Here is a 23,050-nt window from a genome sequence, read left to right as displayed (position 1 = left end):
TTAGCACACGCAGAGTATACCTTCCAATTATCTGGAAGTCAAATATGGTCTAACATCATGTGCTTTATTCAAACTGTAAGCATTCAATTTACATTAAATAAAGCAAATAAGAAAGTTGTTAAACATATGTTCAGTTTTAAATTCCCTTTAGACAAGACATCAGGAAAAGCCATTTAGACCTTTAAAAACTCTGCTTTATTTTTTTTCCAAGAACCAATGACAAATATTTATGGGAATACAATAATAAACATTCTCAGAATCAAGACATGAGAATGTTTTAAAAAACAATTTATAAACGTTACGGCCTTGAGAATATGGAATAAAGCACACTAACCAGAATCTACACCATGGACCTCAATTACAAGGCCAGGATTAACTCCAGCTTTGATACACTATTCCTTCTGTAAAAGCTTTAGATCGATTTTTATTGCTTCCAAAGCCTCCATAGGCAAGAGGTAAGGATTTATTATAGAACCAGAAAATGGTCTGAGAGATAATTAAAACAAAATGTGCGGAGTAAAGAATTTAAAAGACGTCTGATGAAGCACAAGTTTCCATTTCATGGGCAAATCAAGAACTCAGGGGCAAGGAAATTGATGTCATGCAAAACTGTGCCCCACCCCCGACAGGAACGCCCTTCAGAAAAGGCCAGAAAACTGTCAGTGAGCAAACCAGGGCATCAACAGAAAAAACAGAAGTCAAACCCAACACCAGAGTAGATCCAACAAAACCCAAGTGAAAGTTTTATGACGTCTTAGTGTTTTTAAAGGCATACATTTTAAAAATTATCTCACTCTGCGAGTGAGATGAAAGAATAGGGCCATCAAAGAAGGAGGTACCTTTCTCTGAAGGGAGGAGAGAACTTCCACTTTGACTATGACCCTGTCGGAATAAGATCGAAGTCGGCGAACTCAAGAGGCTTCCAGAGCCTTGGCAACTCATGACTAGAGCCTAGGGAGATTACTGATGCCATAAACAAGAGTGTCAAATTGTGAAGTCAACAACAGGAGTCACTGTGTACTTACTTCTCATGTGGGATCTGTCCTTAATGTGTTGTCCAATGTGAAGTAATGCTATAACTAGTACTGAAACAGTGTTTTACATTTTGTGTTTCTGTGTGGGTGCAAACTGATGAAATCTTTACTTAATATATACTAAATCGATCTTCTGTATATAAAGAGAATTGAAAATGAATCTTGATGTGAATGGAATGGGAGAGGGAGTGGGAGAGGCTTGCTGCTGATGTACCAAGGGATGGTAGGTAATGGCCCAAGTACTTGGGCTCCAATCACCAGGGTGGAGACCCAGATGGAGCTCCAGGCTATTTCAGGCAATTGGGAAGTAAATCAGCAGATGGAAGATGGAGAACATGCTCCCCTTTTCTTTATTGCTCTGCCTTTCAAATAAATAAATTTTTAAATTATATATATATATATATATAATTCAAATTTGCAAAGAAAATAATAACAGATTCTGATTTAGCTGAAGTAATCAATGTTGCAACCCAACAATTTCAAGCGCAACGTGAACAACTCCAATGTCCAACAGACAGTGGATAAAGCATCCTTTTAAAGAACATTCATTTCCTTATTTGAAAGGCAGAGGGAATGAGAGAGAGGGAAAGACCTGGTTCACTCCCCAAATGTCTACAACAGCCAGTTCTGGGCCAAGTGAAAGTCAAGAGCCAGGGGTCACCCGTGTGGGTGGCAGTAGTTATTTTCTAGTTGGTCCATGATCAGCTACTTTCCCAAGTGCATAAGCAGCAAGCTGAATTGGAAGTGGAACACTCTCATGCGGGATACTAGTGCTGTAAGCTGGGGCTTGATCCACCGTGTGCCACAATGCCAGCCTTGGCTAAAGCAATTTAACACAGCAGTTGACCATATTCATTCATCACGACATATTTGATAAGCACTTACTGTGTGCCTGACACTGTCTTGGGCACTAACTGAATAGTTAGGAATAATACAGAAGATTCTTGCCCTGACAACAGCTCAAAACACTTAAAAAAAAAAAAAAAAAAAGAAAGAAAGAAAAATGGAAAGAAAAAGCAAAAAAGGGAGTAAAAAGTATGACATATACTCGTGAATAGATGCGTGAGTGTCAGCAAAGAACTATTATTGGTGGCAGTGAAAATGAATTTTCTTTTTTTAAAATTTTTATTATTATTATTTTTTGACAGGCAGAGTTAGACAGTGAGAGAGAGACAGAGAGAAAGGTCTTCCTTCCGTTGGTTCACCTCCCAAATGGCCGTTGCGGCCGGCGCTGCGCCGATCCAAAGCCAGGAGCCAGGTGCTTCTTCCTGGTCTCCCATGCAGGTGCAGGGCCCAAGAACTTGGGCCATCCTCCACTGCCTTCCCGGGCCACAGCAGAGAGCTGGACTGGAAGAGGAGCAACTGGGACAGAATCCGGCACCCCAACCGGGACTAGAACCTGGGGTGCCGGCGCCACAGGCGGGGGATTAGCCAAGTGAGCCGCGGAGCTGGCCGAATTTTATTTTCTATTGATGCATTTAATAACTAATACAAATGAAAATTTGTGTAAGTAAAATACTGAATTTTTGTTTTTAGAAGAAGAAAATACATTAATATGTAAAGCTGAGTTAGCTTTGCCAAGGTAAACTTACCAATTATTTAGGTAAAAATTGCCCCTTCAGTATTTACAATCAGCATTCAACATTATCTACTTTGAATTAGCTCTCTCTAACTCTTCTATATATTTTGCAACAAATAAATGTTATTGACCCTGTAATAGACTATACATTGATGTGGAAAATACCCTGCATTGTACCTAGATCTGAAAATGCCCCATGATTCCATTGAAAATTGATCTAAGCACAGTGCTTATTTTAAAGGTGTTTCTGACATCAAAGTAAGTGGCCCTTTTCTTAGAAATAACTAACAGATTATTATGATTCAGAAGCTGAAAAGTATCTGGACAGTAAGTAGAAAACAAACAATCCAAAAAACCATACATTAGCATGATAATAGGCTTAAGCAATAATAAAACTGTTCTTACTGCAAAAGATCTTTAAAGCAGTTAGAAATGCAGTGTTCTAGATCTATTTGGAAATTCTGACTCTTCCTAGGGCAAAATATAGAATCACCCCCATCTCTATCCTGTGGCTTTACAGTTTTAGTGTGACGTAAACATGTGTGGATATTGTATTGGGGTGACAAGGTAACCCAAACGCTGAAGAAGGGCAGGCAGTGGGGGTAGTCTTGCTCCCTTGATTTTGCACTTGCTGATAAAACTGGTAACTTCTCATGTTATTTAATACATGCACAGTACTTTTCATTACTAGTTTCTAAACTCCTAAGAAAGAGCTTTTTAAAACAACAGAACAAAGCAAAACTCTCTACAGTGCCTGGTTCAGATTTGACTTGCCTAGTGGGGACAAATGGGGAACAGTACCTGGAAGAAAAGACACACTGGACGAAGAGGAAGGCATTATCAGAGGGGAGATGACAACATTCCAAAAATGATAAATGCTCAAGTGCCAATGAACAGTGGAGTCAGAGTCTGAGAATCTTCCATACATGAGTGGATGAGTTTGATATAAAAGAAAATAAATATGCAGTAATGCACAATGAATAAAAATACAAATCTCCCTCCAAATTAGAACCCTTGTAAAGGCTTGTATTCTCAGGTACTACCAAATCCTATAGTTTCATCAAGAATTCTCTAACTTCTTGAGAACATTATTTCCTTAAAGAGCTGAGGCACAAAACAACCTAGGGCATTCCAAAGCAGCCCTAAATCCTAACTCAAGAATATTTGGATGTCAACACTGCAAGGAGTGCCCCAAATTTCATATAACATATTCTGTAGGGAATATTTCAGAAACATGCTAAATAAAGGCTTAAAACACAAGTAAGCAGAATGTCTATGCTAGTAAAATGACTTACATTGAGATGTTTACATAAGCAATAGCCACAGGACAAAATAAGTTCAACTGAGGGCTAAGTAGTATTATGATGGTGAAGTGCAGAGAGAAAGCTGTGGCTATGTAGAAATATCTCAAGTTTTATCACATCACTCTGCAGCCATGGGACAAATTAGACAACCCAACCACACACCTAAACCCGGGACTCATGAGTGTTACCGACTGCCTTCAAAACATCCTCACATTCATTTAGCTTAGCTTGTAATGGGTTCATTTAACCAACTTGGACCCATGAAACAGAATTAACAGGGGAATACCCACATGTACCCAAAGAATGGGAAAGAGAATATAAGAGCGAGAACCAACTATAGCAGAGTCCATCCTCAAAGGCAACTCTCTTAGGAAAAAATACAATTTGGTTGGGAAAAATGCTGGCTCCTGGACTCTCCCAGTCTCTTTTTCCCCTTCTTTCAACAAAGAAGAAAGGTTCTTGCTCAGTCCACCTGAATGAAAGCTGGGGCTCTGTTGCTAAGGAGAACTCATTTGCATGCATTCCTATGTGAAGCCATAGTTCAACAAGGAATTAGAAGGAAATGAGAAAAAACCTGCAGCAGAATTCATAGCTGTGACATATTAAGGTTTCCTATTTCCCCCTTCCTTCTGCAACTGCTTCCACTATTTAAGATATTTTCAAAAAGATGAAATCAAGATTCTTATACAAATCTAAATGAATGTGTATGAAAAATTTTACTTTAAGCCACTAACTGAAGGGAGAAACAGAACGATGCAAAGGAGACTCTGAAGAACAGACATTTATAGGTCATGAGGAATGATGGGAATTTGCTCGAGACGCTAAGTAGTAGAGTAAAAATATCAAATCTGAAATAATTTCTCTTACAGGGTAGGAAATCAATTGTATCTCCAAAGGACCACACTTCTGTAGGAATCATTTGCATACCATTAGCCCTGCCCAATGACATTCTCCCTCTACAAAGGAACAAAACAGCCCCACCAAAACAAAGGGGGCAGAGTGCCTTTGGGATCACAAAACCCCAAAGGGTTTCCAGTGCCACATCCAGCATTTTACTGGAAGCATATCCAAATAATGTTCTTGTACATTTCAGGGTCTGAGTAATTTGACTCCCTACTAAAGAAGTGAGAGACCAGGATCTAAATTTGGTGCTCTATAAGCTTACACAAAGACCAGCTCAGCCAAAAGGCAGTTCCAGTCTGTAAAAGGTGGCGCTCACGTACAACCCCCACTAACTGTGGCAGATGTCAAACGCAAAATGCACACTGGTGCGGCAGAATGACGCCCGCATCCCATATCCAGATCCCCACTCATGGGCCTGGGAAAGCCCAAAGCCAATGGCCCAAGTGCTCGGGCCCCTGCCACTCACACAGGAGACCTGTGAATCAGTGGATGAAAGACCTCTGACTCCCTCTCTCCCTCTCACAACTCTGCCTTTCAAATAAAGAAAATAAATCGTTAACAAAAATTGCAATCTTGAAAAACGTACCGTGGAAATCATAAATGTTTTCCGATTTACTCAGAAAGACAGTGAGAGACATCCCTGCAGGTTGGCGAGTTTGAATAGGAGAGCTACCCAAACAATGACTGGTCATAGTAGTCGGGCGGCTGAAAGGAACTATGGACGTAAAATAGGAAAGTGAGGGTGAGAGCCATAAGCTGCAAGCTGTCTGGCATGATCACAGTGTTCTAAGCAACATCTGACTCTCCTGCAAAGACAGGTTTTGAGAAGAGAGAGAGAGAGAGAGAAGAGAGAGAGAGAAGAAAGAGGCTCCCCCTCCCCACAGCCTAGGAGAACTTTCCAAGGCTGCAGCCATTCTGGCTCCTGAAGCGCTGCACAGCCCTGCATGGTTCTCTGCAGCAAGAATGCAAGTCGATTACAGGCAGGCATGCTCCAGTGCAAAGGTGCACAGGAAACTGAGAAGACAAAGCAGTTCCTCCTCCTCAAGGCAACAACCCGAGCTAGCAATAGTGAGAGCTGCACAGACGCAAAAAAATCAATCTCAAGAACCATCAACCAGGCTTCTCTGCAAGAGGCCAATGCCACCTACAGAACACACAGTGCTTGTGCTACAGAACGAGTTGGGACCTTCCAGAGTTCCTTCATGATTTTCCCGGGGCAATGAATGCACAGGCCAGAGGCTAGTGTGTGACTGAAGCTCCAGTGCTTAGCAATCCCACCACGTCAAAGAGACCAAGGCCTTGACCTTTGGCCGTGTGTACAGTAACTCAGCCTGCAGTTAGCAATACAAAGACACTAGAATCTGATGCAGGAGACAGAGAGAAGAAGGGGCTATCAGGAAAACAAAACCCAAGGAACATTTGTGCCACCAAATGCCAGCGACTGGAGAGAACAGAAGGTGACTGAGAAGAACTGCAGTCTTACAAGAAGAAAACTAAGTGGGCCAGAGGACATGTAAGGGAACCTGCCACCTAACACACAGAGTCCCTGGATGAGTCCCTGTTACCTTCTGGGGACTTATGGGACCAGACACTTTTTTCTTAAATTTTCTTTGGCCAGAAAGATTATCCCCGCCCCTTCAATGGAGACACAATTGAATGAGAAACGAAGGAGATGTACCTTCTGTAAAAGTCCTCAGGCCTCTTAAGAACAGGACTGCCTGCCACATCTCCTGGGACTGAGGACAGTGCTATTACAGTTCAGGAAGGCACAGAACAACCAGAAACTGAAGGGCGATGTCAGGAGAGGCTTGAGAAAATCCTTTTCCCCCCTTTTTCCACCCGACCATCTATGTAAAGGGAGACGCCTATCATTCATATGTGCAAGATTCTCACCAGTCCACTCTAACTGTCCATATCATGAGGAGCCGCGATCCAAAAGTCTGACTCCTCCTACCCACGCACCCTCCATAGCTAAGTCCTCAGATCATGCCAGGATCATGTCTCAGTCACTGAGACAAGGCAATAATAAAGTTCATTCAAACATGAGCAAGAGACCAAGTCACAAAGCAATAAGTGTCCAAGTGAGCAAACAAAGAGCAAAGAAGACCTGCCAATGAGCAGGGTCAACAACAGGAAGTGGAACCGAGGAGTTGTCAGGACTAAACGACGTGACGAGGCAGCCGATATCCAGACAAAGACATCCTGGTAATCTACCCTGTTCTGGGAATTTTTAGAAATCTGACTAGAGAGAATGCCAATCTAGGCTCTAGCCACTCATTATGCTGTCAACAAACAACATCCCAAGCTACACATCAAGGAGAGCAGTGATGACAGGAAAGAGAGGAAAGCTCAAATATTCACCAGGATGCAGGCAGGACCACTCGCGCTCAAACGGAAGGGGAAGGAGGGGTGAAGGCAAAACAAGAATCAGGCTTGCAGTGCTGGCTGCAAGTGGAGGCGTGGGGAGCTCTCTCACTCACCTTGGAGCCATAATTGATTTGTCTGATCTGCCAGAACAACAGTTAGCCATGCACCAGCCCCATTTTATTGCGTGTTTTACACTCCGCGTCTGCAGGAGATCGTATTTATTACAGAGTGGGCTACAGGAAAAACAATAATAAACCTGAGATAAAGAACAGCCTTATATCCCACTGTCACCTACATTCCAACTTTTTCTTTGAAGGCACTGGGGGTAAGGTGGGAAAGTTGAAACGGAGGGGTAGGGGCTGGCGCTTTGTCATGGTAGGTTAAACCTCTGCCTGGGGTGCCAACATTCCATATGAGCACCAGTTAGATTCCTGGGCTGCTGTCTTCTGGTCCAACTCCCTGCTAATGGCCTGGGAAAGCAGTGAAAGATGGCCCAAGTGCCTGGGCCCTTGCACCCACGGGGGAGACCTGGAAGAAGCTCCTGACTCCTGGCTTTGGATCCAAATTACCGCTATTGACCTGGGAAGAGCAGTGGAAGATGGCCCAAGTATTTGGTCCCTGCCACCCAGGTAGCAGACCCAGATGAAGCTCCTGGCTTCAGCCTGGCTTAGCCCTGACCATTGAGGCTGTCTGGGGAGTGAGCCAGAAGACAGAAGATCTTTCTTTCTCTGTTTCTTCTTCTCTCTCTGTAGCTCTGACTTACAAATAAATAAATAAATCTTGTGCACGTGTGTGTGTGTGTGTGTGTATGTGTACCCGCACATACACCCACTCCCACACCCCCTGCAGTAAAGGCTGTGTAACAGACACATGTTTATCTTCCGGTAAGCCTTGTGCTATTTGCCTGTCTGACCCCACACACCTACCTATGCAGCAGACAGCTAAATCACCAGCATTCTTCAGACGATACAAAATCAATACATTTCACTTAAATGGCACAAGGGCACCCAAAACACACACTCCCTCCATCCCTCCCTCTCTCTCTTAACTCCACAATAGGGAGAAGGGAAGGTGAGAAGGGGAAAGAGACAAACCTCCTCAATTACGGAGGACACACACACACACACACACACACACAGAATTCCAATGTTAGCTGAACAATTTGTGATTGAGGCAGACAAGGTCGTATCTGACATCAGTCTTCCACTTTTTAAGTTTTCCTCTTATGCAGAAACTGAGCGAAATTTTACTGGTACTTATTTTTAGATAACTTCAGAGTAAAGCAATTCCCCAGTATGCAAACAGAGAAGAGAATAAAGATAGGTACGAAAACATAGCTACAGTTTAAGGGGATAGCTGGTAGGATCAGAACAAGAAAAAAAATACACATTTTCACATGACCTTCTGATATTCACAGCAAAATCCAAGAAATAAGGAAGAATGGAAATTACCAAGAGAGGGGACAGCATACAATTCACAGGTTTGTCAATAATGAATTTTAGGACACCACATGCAAGTTGGTACGGGTTCAGCACGCACCCCTGAAGGGGTATCTCTAATTCAAAGAACGTGAACTTGAATGGCTAAATGAGAACACCTATCCCCAAGGTCTAATTCAGCTTCTGGGAGACAGTGGGCCTCACATAAGCCCTGGGAGGTGCATATGTAGTGGAGCTTCTGATGTGTTTACCAACAGTAGTATTAACTTTCTCCCCTGCAGGTGAACAGTGAAAAACTATGCTGTGATCACCTCAACATAATTACCAAGAGAATATTAAGGAAAATATTATTTAGAATGCCATAAGCACATATGTATAGAAATAGCATATATGCAAAGAAAAACTCAGCAGGGTAAGCCACAGAGAAAATAGCCCAAAGGGCATGGCTCTAGGTAAGTTAACAATGAGCCTTAGCAGACACACCATAGTCACCTGGGGCTCAAAGACCACGAACAATAGGTTTCGGGACTACTCAGGATTCTAAGCTATGAAGAATACATATCACGGAGGCTGCAGCTTCTTGACTGGAGTCCAATTAATGTGATAAAAGTAACACTGTTTAACTTATAATCTGTACTGACTGGCTAAAGAGAAAGAAAAGCTCACCAGAGTCCCATTGCTTAAAATGAACAGGGCACCACTACAGCTAGGCAAGGGTGAGCTGGCCAGACACATTGGTAACAAGCAATCACCAGACACAACCGAAAAAGACTCAGCCAGGCCTGGAAACACACCACCACTGGAAGATAATGCACTCCAATCCATCATGTTGCAGGATGGGCGGAGCTCTGGAAGCTTGTCTGTACCAGCACCATCTTCAGACAGGCAAATTCCCTGAGTGTCCACGATTTACCAAACCTTCCTCCTCCATTGTCCAGAGGGTTCTGTGGTCCTGCTAAACTCCTGAGACCCTCCTTAACCATCAGTGACAATGACTGCTGAAATAAGACAGATTGCGTCTCAGTAGGGTGCATCCCCTGGCTGTCTGACCAAAATCCAGCCTCTAGCTGGGCTTCTCACAGAAGCTGGTGCTACCTGACATTGCACTCGTCTCTTCCTCCCACCTCAAGGGAGGGGCTTCACCAGTTTTTTTACTGTTACATTCTCAATGCATTGAACAGTTCCTGCTACAGAGTAAGTACTCATTAACATGTGCGGATAAATGAATAGACTCATCCAACAAATAAAGAGATCTATTTGGACTAAAAAAATGTAAACATCTTTTAGATGGAGCCTTTTAAGAGCTCAAAAATACCCGCATCATCGATTGTTCTGTATTATCTGTTATCTCAAAATATGTTCCCACATTCCACAATTCTCTACCAACCGCAGGTAAGCAGAAGAAAAACAACTCTTTTGGAAATCTTATACCTTTTGGAAAGGTCTAACAGCTTCCACCACTATGACTTCCCAATCACTGCAAAAACTGAACAGAGATTTAAAAACGGGTAATTTTACTGCACACAACTGTAAAGAAATATGATAAGCTCATAATAATTAAAAGTGGAAAAGCAACACAGAGATAGTTCAGATAAAAAACAATGAGCTTTTATATTCTGTTTTTCCCAAACACAAAACAGGACCCTATAGATGCATTAGGAGAATGCCATAGAAAAATTCCCATTAAGTGCTTCAAAAGCAGTGAGCTACGGAAAATCCATGTGATAGCCTCCTTCAGAGAATAAGCAAGCAGACCAGTTCATGGAGTCTGAGCCACACTACTCACCCCAGATATGTCTGCAACACGGTGGATAGGCACTTCCTTCTTGCTGTGCAATCCTTTGCCATTCTTAATAGCTCTGTAAAGCAAGAGGAAAGACACCACTTAAAATAAACTCACAATGAAAAGAGGTAGGAAGGTGGGGAAAATGGGGGTGGAGTGGGGGTGGGGAGGCAACACTGTTGGTGATTGAGCACCACACAAGCCACATTGTCTGCTGCTGAGTAGCCAGTCCATCCAAGAGGACTTGGTGGTGGCGAGAAAATGGGCTGCTCTTCTCCTAAGCCCAGGTACCAGTTCTGGCTGCCAGTGTACCTGGTAATCAGAGAGCTTCCTTACTTGTTTCCAAATTAAAGGCATTCTACCAGGCACAAAAGAAGAATCAGTTGGAAGAGCACACTCTTTAAGTAACAGAAGTAATAATGTTTCTTTCAGTCTTTAATCACATGAAGCATTTTAAATGCAAAATATGTAGCTAGTGTTCCAATTCTAATGGAAATAAGTTCCTCCCAGGTAAAAAGATAAGTTGCACTGAATGAAGCAATATTGTATAGAAAAGTCATTTAACAGTAGGGGAAAAAAAAACCACAAATGCCACATAACTGACATTAAGCCTCATTTTCAATCAGTCTCAGGTTGTAATAACAGGGGATTTAACAGGAGACGCTGAGACACTGGCACACATTTGACCACAGGTTGATTTGCTTCAGGATCTCCCATATCCTAATCCTTTGAGTGGTAGTTTCAGAGGCAGAAACCTCAGCAGCACTGTGTGTGATCCAGAATTTCTATCAAGTTCCCGGCTGCTCCAACTTTCGATCCAGCTCTCTGCTATGGCTTGCGAAAGCACTAGAAGATGGCCCAAGTGCCTGGGCCCCTGTACTCAATTGGGAGAACTGGAAGAAGCTCCTGACTTCGGAGCAGCCCAGCATCGCAGCCATTTGGGGAGTGAACCATCGGATGAAAGACCCCTCCCTCCCTCCCTCCCTGCCTCCATCCATTCCTCCCTCTCTCTCACAAAGATTTATTTTATTTATTTGAAAGACACAGTTACAGAGATACGTAGAGACAGAGAAAGAGGTCTTCCATCCTCTGGTTCACTCTCCAGATGGTCGCAATGGCTGGCGCTGCGCCAGTCCGAAGCCAGGGGCTAGGAGCTTCTTCCGGGTCTCCCACATGGGTGCAGGGGGCACAAGGACTTGGGCCATCTTCTACTGCTTTCCCAGGCCACAGCAGAGAGCTGGATCGGAAGAGGAGCAGCCGGGACTGGAACCGGCGTCCATATGGGATACTGGTGCTTCAGGCCAGGTTTTTAACCCGCTGCACCACAGTGCTGGCCCTTCTCTCTCTGCCTTTCAAAAAAATAAATAAATATCTTTAAAAAAAAAAGAGCTTGAGCTTTAGAAACCACAAATAGGTCAGAATACTTCCCTTTACAATTTAGTACAGTGATTAATCAGCCAGGGGTCCCTTTTCCGGTCACTGTGGAGTGCTGATAACCCCAGGTGTGCCCAGGTAGGTTGCAATTTGCACACTATCAGTAGAGGAAAACAAAAGCCAGAAACTAAGAAATGATCCAAGTCCTCCACCTCCAGGGCTGTTTCCGCAGTCTCTTCTGCCATCCATAGGCTTGGCGGATTTTGACGCTGCCGCCAGACCAACGCCTCTGGGAAGCCCGGCAAACTCACTTCCACCCTGACTGCAGCTCCTTCCAGGCGAGGCCCCTGGGGGGCACAGAATGCCTACAGCCTTATGCTCCAACACCAAGGACAATCAAAATAAATGGATCTGTCCTCTACACAGACAGGTTCGTGTCGCAGCACTGCTGAACGCTCGGCCTTTGTCGGGGCTCGAGAACCTCTCACACACCGCGGGGAGAGGGCAGGGCCTGCACCCTGAGAGCAAAGGTCCTCCAGGCAAGGTGGCGAGGTGTTAAACAGATTCTGCTTTCTTGCCGGCAGTTCTGTGCCACAAGCTGAAAGCCAGGCTGTAATAATCAATGCTGCCCATGCGACCAAGGCAGGTAGAGGGATGACATCCAAGGCTGACAAATGCCAAGAACAGTGTACATGTAACATTTACATCAACAGAATTCTTCAAACTGAAGTCAACCTTAAGAAAGGAAAAAAACAAAACAAAACAAAACAAAAACAGAAACAACTTATTTATGCTCTACCTGGTTCCTAAAAAGCATATTATCAGAAACTTATATTCAGACATGCCTTTTGGAAAAACCTTCTTCAAAGACTTAATTTTTTTCACACTTTAACTTATGGGTTGTTAAATTAGATCAATTTCTGGCACATTCAAAAGGCAGCATGAAAGTAGCATTGTACCATCACATATAAACTGAGAAACAGTTCTTATTTTGTTGATTCTTAAAAGAGGGAAGCAAAATGGCAAGTGAAGAATAGGTAGTCCGCCGTTAAGTTCCAATAACGCCCACCTAGGAAGCCCTGGAGTTAAGCAGGCCACCAGGGGAGGCTATCACGCGGGTACACGTGTGGCAGGGAGCCCAGGGGTCTGTCTCAGCTGTTCCTCCTCCCTTCTGCCCAGCTTACTTCACTTCTTGACCCGTTCTGCTGCACACACGACCAGGTGACCCATCTCCAGAAAATCTGTGGCCACCAGGCACAAGGTTGATGCCACAGCAGGAGGATGCCCCTCAGAGAGGAAAGGAGAAAGGCCACGAGCAGCAGTCTTGCCACAGCTCACTACGTAAGAGGGTATAGGTCTCTGCTCCTGGACCATGAGGACACAACGTGACGGCCCAGGAAAAACACACGTGGGAAACACACGGCGGAGACCCAGCTGTGTGCTGCACTGCCCCGCCCTTTCGCCGGGAAAGCTTTGTGGAGCTCTGTGCCTACAACACGGGTGGGGAGGCTCTGCATGGATTGCTTCCACAGACCTGCTCCGTGGGGCAGTCACTCTAGCCCTTCCCACACTGCCTCCTCTGCGGAGCCCAAACACACCTCTATATCCCCTTTCTTAAGCAGGGAATAAAGCTGCCAACTTGTACACTTCTGTTTGTCCTGCTTAATTGCCACTTCCTCACAAGGCAGTGGGGCAGGAAGACGAGGCAGTGGGGCTGGACACGCCTGCTCCTTTCAGAGCATCACCAAGGCACAGCAGGACAGACAGCAAACAGCTTCAGCGTCCACAATGGACAAAACCATCATTAACCAGGAAGTCAGGATGTGTCCCCACAGACGCACAGGGGCATGAACACAGCTTTCTAGAGGCCCAGGGCTGCTGGAGGCGACAGTGTGGAGATGGCCTCCACTTATGCCCCTGGAAAACAACTTTAAACACCAAGGTTCAAGTTCATGTGTACTAAGTGCTGCTGTCTTTCTTCTGGAACAGGGTGGGAATGCCCAGGCATGAAATCATGTCCTGTGGCCACAGCAGATTTTTAAGTTGATAATTTGGTATGGCCTGCCAATGACAATATAAATATCCAAATGCAAATATTCCTGGGCAGATAAAAGGTTCTCCACCCCAGTTCTAGAAAATAAAAAGTTGGCTCAGACAGATAAGGACTTCCTTGCAGCAAATCATCCCAAGGCCTTAGCAGAGCAGGATTAAAATCTCAGCTCAGGGCCAGAGCTTGCTCTGAGGTCTTGGGACCCACACTCAGGCAGCCAAACTTCTCTGAGACACAAGTCTCAGCACTGCGGTACCAGCCCCTTCAGGGCCAGCACAGAGGACACAATCTTCACACCACTTCAAAGAAGGCACAGCATACTTTTCATTCGTAATACTCCTCCTCCACAGACAGTCCCCGCATGTGTCTCTTCCTCCGTGATTTTCATTTTATAATGCTGACCTGGTAACTGGGGTCAAGGTGCCCCACAGTCCAGCTTTCACTGTATTCCCTACAGACATCATTTTCTTTCTTCCTTAAAATGCTCACCTGGGCCCTTTTGTAAACCTCTTGGGCTAGAACCTCACCGATTTAACCTGAAGAAGTAAGATAGCTCACTCAACCCCTTGGATACTGTACAACACTTTGATTCAACATTGAACAGCATTGCAACATGACTTCACAATAAAACCTTCTAGGAGCAGGCACTGATTAACAAACCCAAGTCCCACATGAGCACACCTAGGGTTCAGTGTCCACCTCTGAGTCCCTGATTCGCCAATTGCGAGGCCAACTTGGGAGGCCATCATCACGGCTCAAGTAACTGGGTTCCTGCTACCCAGGTAGGAGACCTGGCCCAACCTAGGAATTGCAGGCATTTGGGGAGTGAACTAGCAGATGGAAGCTCCTTGTCTCTCCAAAAATAAATATATAAAAATGGGGGGGGGGGGGGGGCGCGCTAGTGTATCATGAACAAATCAGTTCTAAAAAAAAATATGTCTTTTGGCTGACAGAAAAACCAGTTATTTGGCATATGGTTTGATAAAAGGTTTTCCAATGTGAGCTTCATTTACTCAGACTTTAAAAAACATCAAAAAGTGATATTTTTTGGAATAGAAAAAATTCACTGTGATACCCAAAAGGTATGTTTCTCTTAACTTGGTGTAAAAGCAAGAGGAACAGAAGTAACCCTTCTCGATTTCTGGACCCAAAGTGAGAGGGATGGAGACGGTACTGAGAGTAGGGGTATAGGAGGCAGCTTACCATAAAGCTCTTAGGGGAGTTAACAAGAAATTTAGACGTGGGGCTGGCATGTGGCACAGTGGGTTATACCACTGCATGTGAAGCCAGCATCCCATGTGAGTGCCAGTTCAAGTCCTGGCCACTTTGCTTCCGATGCTTTCTGAACCAGCTCCCTGCCCATCTGCCAAAGACGGCCCAAATGCTAGGAACCCTGACAGCCATGCGGGAGACCCAGATGGAGTTCCTGGTTCCTGGCTTTGGCCTGGTCCAGTCCTGCTATTGGAGTCATTTGGGGAGTAAACCAGCAGATCACAAAGATTTGCCTCTCTCTCTTTCCCTCCCTCTCTGTAACTCTGCCTTTCAAATAAATAGACAAATCTGAAAAAAGAAAGAAATCTAGATGCAAAGTATCCTGCAAATGCAAGAACACTATGAAGCAGCTTTCCCCTTCACAGGCAGCTATAAAATCCTGTGAATTGATTTATGTGATCAATTATTCAAATTATCATCCTCCTAAGAGATTTCCAAAGGATTACAGCAAAACTGGGATGGGGATATACCTTACACAAACAGAGCTGGCTCTCCAACATACACGGTCACCGGACATGGCAAAGGAGCCAAAGCAGGCAAGCGGTACAACACTCTAGATGATTTCACATTAAATTAGCCAAGAGCTAGTGGAGGCTACTCAGAAGGAATCAAATCAGAGAGCCACGAATGAAGAGTGGGAGGCGGGGAGAGGCAGGAGTCAAGAGGAATAGACTAGGAGATGAAAAACCCAAAGCTTGCCTACTGCATACCGTGTTCTCTAACTTCAAACCACCAACATTCCAATTCCAATGAAGATGAAAGGACTAATCTGACATCTTCAAAAAGAAATTTATTGGGTGTGGGGTTCGCTGAGAATTCGCATTTCACAAGCTTCCAAGTGACAAGGATGCTGCAGGTCCCAGAGTCTCTGGTACAGGGAGTCAAGTTACAAAACATTCAAGAAAGCCAAGGGTCAAGTGTTATCACCCTCTTGTTATGACTTTATGGAGGGCTGAAATTGTATACTCTGTATGGTACTGTTCAAATGTAGCAAGTATTTTTGGAATTGTTTGGAAGGAGCAAGACAACAGTGACAGGGCAGAGAATGGACAGATAAGTGGTCAGAGATGACATGGGGCCATGGGGGTGGGAAGCATGACCAAATTATCTAGAAAGGTTAGTCCGGAACAATTCAACTTGAAGGAATACATTGAATACATACTAATGACTACAGAAAAGATCAGAGAAGAAACATTTCTCACTACCAGGTCATCAACTGACCATGACCTGCAAAACTACCCCCAGTCTGGTACACTGGACAGCAGACAGAGCTGATATGTTCCTCCCTAGACCTCTCACTCTGGTCATCAAGAACGGCCTTGCAATGGGAGTTACAGCAGAAGCAACTGGGGTGGGCAGGGAAGAGTTGGGTAGGAAGAAGGGAGCGAACATCCTCGTAATATCCTGAAGGAGAAAATGATTTGAAACGGAGGCATTATGCATCTTGCCAGAAGTGGCCATTTGTGCCGCCTTAAATGCAAATTGATTACTGCTATTTGGATGTTGAGTGCATCATCTTTTCTGAAGAAAGGGAAAAGCTAAATTTCCCCACATGCAGCTGTATCGTCAAATCATTTCCCCACCCCAGCTCTTCGGATGCATTTGCTTGTTATCACATGCACTTGCAATAGCTGGTCTATCCAACTTTCCACCAGCAAACACCCCCATCCCCATATCATGCCACGTGCTAAATCCAGTAAGAAATCCATGACTCGGACACCTAATTGAAAGCCCAAAAACGCAGTGGGTATTTAAAAAAAAAAAAAAAAATAGCCATGAGGATTATTGAAGAGAAAGGCCAGTCTCCTGCCTCTGGGGTGGTTTCCAACCCGTACTGGCATGATATAATGCAGCCGGGTAAGAAGGGAGGCAGATGATCCACCTAGCTCTGCTTCCTATGGTGCTTGAGTCCTGAAACACCCGGGGAGTTGCAGGAATCTACGACTAAATGAGCAAGGAAAGAGCAATGCTTCAGGTAAGAGCTCTGTTTTTAACACTACAATTTTGGCTTGTTGAGGCCATTAGATTGAAAGTGAAAAATCTTCGTTTATTTAAAGCTGTACTATTAAACTACTGAGAGGAAAAGAACAGAGGCTGAACAGCAAAGAGGAATTCCAGGGAGAGACTCTCATGGGAAAATTTAATAGAAATCAGAGATGAAATAAAAAAAAGGATGTAAGGCAGCAGTATTATTAATAAAGAGAGAATAGAGGAAGGCCTAAGAAAACAGGTGCGAAAGAGAAGAAAATAGCAATACCCAGAGACACTATTGAAATTATTTAACGTCTGTTCCTCTTGAGACTTCATGCTTTGTAATGGGTTGAGTCTATTAACTTTTTTGTTCACCATCATTATCCTCAATGCTTTGGATCCGGGAAACAGGAAAATGAGAATCCAGAGACGAAATGAATACAAAGCCATCAGGTGCAAGAAAAACCCCCTTTGAATGACTGTTCCTGACGGAAGAAAGATCTGCTTTCTTGGAGATCGGATTAACTCATCTAATCTATACTCTGGAATATGGTGCGTCGGGTTTGAAATTTCAAAACATACTCAAATTCAACCCATTTTCTTAACGGATTGGTACAGAAATGAGACGCGCCACTTATCAAGACATGTAACAAATCAGAACTGTGTCAAACTAGACTTAAAGTTGTACCCTTTCAATTAGCAACAGGAAGTGCTGGCAAGTAAGACTTCCCATTTCGTTCATGACACTAAAACCGAAGGTTCAGATTCACAGGAATCTATCAGAACAAAAAAAGGGAGGGGTGGGGGAGAGCTTGGCTTAAGGCAAAAATCACTGTCCAGAAAACTTCCCTATAAGTCAAGATAAAAAGTGGAGCTGCTCTAGCTAAGACCGAACTAAAAAACCAAGAGCACCTGCTTCTCAGAGGCATTCAAAGTACTTCTGAAACCACAAAATACATTTAAATGTCACTACTAAAAACACGTGGAAATGGCTAAGCTCACTGTGGCCCCAGTAACTGCCTCACCAAGAAATATACTCAACTAAAACTGTATCCTTCTTAGTAAGAACCTTGGTTTAGGAAGGAAAGTTACCAACAAGCGTTTATAGCCATTGATCAAAGTCTATGCTGCAAAAGTTCAAGCAGAGAAAAGGCTACAATCAGAGGGCACTGCCAATCGCACTGAAAAAAGGCAAGAGACTGCTGGCGGTTAAGGGGTTTGAAGCCTGGAGCTGTAACACTCAGGACAAGAGCAAAGCTTCTTACTTTTTAAAGACAACGTTGGTTCAATGGGGTAAAGGAGTCCGTGAGGGGACTGGGAAGAGAGGGTCCCCAGGCAAAGCTGACATGGAGGCAGGTCCCTGTCTGCCTCTCAAGACAGATGACAAGGCCACAGTTTTCTGAATCTGCACCGTGCCAGGCAAGAATCAGAATACACATGAAAAGATAAGAGACAGCCTGCCCATTCCTCCTCCCCGGAGATAACCCTAACCTCATTACGCATGTCCAGAATGAATCTAAATTCATTTGAATCTGCTCAGACACTAGATTGCTCAATACAATTGGTATCCCACCGTCAAGCTGGGGCATCAATTTCTTTTCTGAATATATACATCTTGAGATCACAAAATCTTGGAATTAAAAAGGTGCCTCACAGGAATAAAGCCCCAACTTCTGAACTAAGAAAATGTCTATGTTTTCCAGCAACATGTAGACGATTCTAACAGTTTCTGGAAAAATTCTAAATATTCCATTTTAAAATAAAACTCCTGGTGGCTTTAGGAGAATGCACAGATATGAGCCGCCCCACTCCACCCCACCCCACCCCACCACCCACATGTCTGCACACGCTAAGCAAACACAGTCAGGCTCTGCTCTGACTCCAGTCACCACAGCTCATCTTCAGTGCACAGAACATGCTCCCAACACAACTCTGGTGCAAGACTTGTGGCATGAGGACGAAGGTCCCATTCTGGCCTCTACAGAATCATAGTAGATGTGCTGTATCAAATACAGGGGTTAGAGTCTGAGCCATTTTAATAGCACGTGAGAACACAGGAGGGGCCTCAGGGCCATTCCCTAAAGGGGTCGATGAAGACTCACCCACATGGGGCGTGCACATGAAATGTGAATGAAAAAGCATCAGAAACGTTGGAAAGTCAGTACCGACGATGAACATCAGGATCATTCAGAAAAAAAATAATGAGGCCCATACCACACATCTAAAGATGCGGGGCAGTGGTGGGGAGAGGCAGGCAAGTTCGGGGCTGTCACGTGATACCATGGGTCAGCTGCAAGTTAAGTCCTTTCTTTAAAAAATACAGAGGACACACAGCCTGGAGCTTTCAGAAGCCTCACACAAAACCAAGGCTATAAATGGGGCCCATAGAAAACAAGGCTGCAGGTATGGGAGAAACCGCCAAAGCCTTATCTTGCTGGGACACAAGGTAATGGGGGAGGAGGCAATGGTGACAGACACCTGAGCCGGAAAGGAAGGCCCCCTTTGGGGACTCAGAGGTCTATTCACCCCTTAAACGAGAGATGTGGCTTTCTCTAGATGGGCCATGTGTTTAAGACACAGTGAGAATCTCCGTAAAGCAGACAGACAGCTGAAGGAAGGGACCTTCCAGGGGCCACAAACTGAACGCCGCCGTGCAGGCGGGGCAGCTCGTTTCCAGCAGGCAGGCGAGTACGCGCCAAAGCACCAGGCAAGCGGAGAGCTGCTGTTCTTTTCTCCCGATTCTCACCTGAACTCCTATGAGCCCCGAAGGCAGTACTCCCCGAGCGCCCACCAGCGAGGTGAGAAAGGTTGGCAGGTCCTAGCCTCTCTCGGAGGAAGCGGCATTTGCAAAGCCCTAGGAAAGCTCATCAACTCCTAGGCAGGCAGCTGTGCTGACCCGAGAAGTCAGAATGGTTAACAGGCTGCCCTTTCCCCAAAGCTTACAATGTTTCTCTAAAAGGATTAATGGCCAAGCAGCCCACTGGAAAGCAAAGTCAATGGAAGAGCACTCTGCACCACTGCTGATTCCTCTAGCGATACCTGTAGAAGAAAACCGGTACCCACGGTCAGGGTCAAAGAAATCTGCAGGTGCAACACTCTTGTGGGGAGACACTGATGACAATGACGGCCTTGCAATGTTAGCTTTGCCCACCTATTATTTACCTAAAGACTTTCAGAATGAATGACTGCTATGAATACAGCAGATGTTATTAATTTGGCCTTTGCCAAAGCATTAGATACAGTACCTCAAGCAATGTACTTGGGAAATTAATTCAAATTGGCTAGGTTCAGCACACAATCACTGAAGATTAAAAAGTGGCTGAAGGATGACAAACAAAAGACAGTTAAGTGACAGTCCATGCAGCAAGAGACCTGGGGTCAACACCGAAGCCATCCTTGTATAGGGGTTCTATTCAGGGCCCAGGAAAGGAGTAAACAACTCGCTAATGAGATCTGCAGAGGACACTAAGCTGGGAGGTAGAGAAACTGCATCGACAGGGGCATAAAATCACAAAGCAGAGTTCAACTGGAAAAGATATAGCTAATCTATCTAGGGGAAAACAACCCTAAATGCAGACGATATTCAATAGGCAGGCAGGATAAGGGGCAGGCACTGCATGGAGAAAGTGCTTTGACTCGCTGTGGCCTAAGAGAAGCAAGATGGAGTGCTAAGGGAACCTGGGGAGGATGCCGGGTGGGAAATGGAGTGCTTCAAATGAACACAAAGGGTCATAAGATAGGTGGGCTGCAAAAGAGCTTGACATCACTAAGTTCAAAAAAGGGTACCCTGTGTACTGAAAATAGCTTTTAATGACCACAAAATGACCACTGCTATCTAGCAGGTCGTTCTGCTCTTTCTTGGCTCTTAACTTTCCCTCGCTGGGAGGTAACAACTAAAAGATGGCACTAGGCCACCACCCTGGGGCGGGCTGACAACACCACTCCAAATGATAACCCACTCACAGTGCACGTGGGCCATTTCTCCCACTTCTTTATGAGGACCGTACTGCTTCGGGACAATGCCTACCGGGCTTGGAGAAGTGGCTAATTTCTCTCCGTTTACTCAACCTGCAACAGTGCAATGACCTCGGAGTCAATTTTTCCACCATCAGTCTGAAAGCAATGGCTCAACACACAATTATCTCTAGGCAGCGCAATGCTTTAGCAAGCAAGCATCTTGTTACATTACTTGAGCACAAAATAAGCACCAGACTAAAGAGGCTGTTTTCTTCTTAAAACCTAAAAATTTGACTGTCTACGCATATGCACTACACATTAGAGCATACCATGGCTATTTTTTACTGCATAATAAGAGGGTTTATTCTGGTCTCACTTTCCAGTGCAGCTTTGAAAATGATTTCCATGCTTACCTGGCTGTCAGAATTAAATATTCACTAGTGGTGGAGTGAGCCCAGTGTAGCAAACAAGACTATATATCCCATTGTACTGCTAAGTGCTCCTGAGACCTGGGGAGTGCACAACTCATTCTTCAATGCACCCTGAGATCCGACAGAGTGTGGCCCCCTCCATGGACCGATCCCTAAATCCCATCTATGGTTCTGTCATTTTCCATTTTCCTGAGGAGCCAGATGATTACATGGTACTAAGAGATGTCAAACCACGTTTCCTACTGGGGGGTGCGAGGGCCCACCTGTCTTACTGATAATGACAGCAGGGAGAGAAAAGTGAGAAGGCTTAGCCGAAACACCAGTTGCAAACTATATCTCACATTGCTTTTTAAATAGCTATTAAGGAGCCTTAAACAACCAAAGAGATGGGTATTTTCACTGGGCTCTATGTAGTTAAGAATCAAGGCCCTACTGGGAAAAGCCCACCAAGACGAATCCAAGAAGCCACAATAGCCGGACACACTGACTACTAAGCTGACATCCCGTGTGCCATGGTGCAGACGCTCTATCCATCACCATGACAGACATGTGTTGGAGGTAAATTCCACATACCAGGGCAATACTCATGGCCAAAGGGCAAGAACAGTGATCTCAATGACAAAGTGGAAGCTGAGATCAGATGAAGTGGACTGTAATTCATTCCTTTTCCAACTGTAGAGCATTAACGACAGCTACCAAAATAGTTGATTTAAATGGTGCTTGAATCCATGGACAAACTGTAGAGCAAGGCTCAAGCCCCTGCACCCACTCTGAAAGGATGGAGGTATCTGTTTGCCTCCAAGCAGTCTGTGGAGCTGTCTTGGTCGGTGCAGCAGTAGGTAGCTCAGGGCCTAGTGTTTCTCCCTGAGTGAGCCCAAGCATGTCCTTGGGGCAAACAGCCACAGGGAAGGAGGACAAACGTAGAATGTCACAGGGCTTCTCAGAGGCACTCCTGCCAGCTGTCAGAAGTGTCTGAAAACAAAACTCATTTCCTCGTCAATATCGCCATTTCCTCTGTGCAGGACACAGGGTCTGGAGGTGGTGCATGGGAGGGGCTGGGAGCAGAAGGCACTGGAGGGGAGCAACGGGGCAAAATGTACTGGACACACAAGCAGGGGCTCACTGGGAGTCCCCACAATGGTGACAAAAATACCGTACGCGCTCCAAGGTTCTTTAATCACATCTACATAGGGAGAGCATAGCTGATAGGAAACCATGGTAGAGATTTCTAAAAAGGGACGTCTGAGGGTACCGAATCAAGGCTGGAGAGCAAGTTCAAAGTGTGCCTTACTTCTTTTCATGGGGAAACTGGGAATAATAAAAAATTCAAGCTTTCTCAGCTTACTGTGTTCCAACACATCCTGCTCCGAGTTAGCTGGTGAGAAAGGACAAAGTGGGGCCATGGGTGCCACTGTGTTTGGAGCTGTTGCGTCGTACCTGGCCTCTGCAGCGAGCAGCTCGTCGTAGTGTGAGGACCGCTGGTCGTCGTCCTGCCGGTATCTGATCACTGTTGCTAGACCTTTGCTGACAAGGGCCTCGGCAATGTTGCTGTAACAGAAAAGATAGGTCAGTGAGCACTGGAGGTA

General features: G+C 44.9%; 1 protein-coding gene across 1 annotated transcript in view; it reads right to left on the bottom strand.

Annotated features, from left to right (window-relative positions):
• SND1 (staphylococcal nuclease and tudor domain containing 1) overlaps positions 1 to 23,050 on the bottom strand; it is a 410,316-nt gene that overhangs the window by 154,629 nt on the left and 232,637 nt on the right. The window contains exons 13-14 of the mRNA XM_002712078.5: positions 22,902 to 23,012; positions 10,413 to 10,485 (exon numbers count right to left, since the gene is read on the bottom strand). Coding sequence (XP_002712124.1) covers positions 10,413 to 10,485; positions 22,902 to 23,012 — 184 coding nt within the window. The remainder of the gene's footprint in view (positions 1 to 10,412; positions 10,486 to 22,901; positions 23,013 to 23,050) is intronic.

This window comes from Oryctolagus cuniculus, chromosome 3 (assembly GCF_964237555.1).
Source record: "Oryctolagus cuniculus chromosome 3, mOryCun1.1, whole genome shotgun sequence".
Classification (NCBI taxonomy): Eukaryota; Metazoa; Chordata; class Mammalia; order Lagomorpha; family Leporidae; genus Oryctolagus; species Oryctolagus cuniculus.
This window is presented reverse-complemented; position numbering and strand designations above follow the sequence as displayed.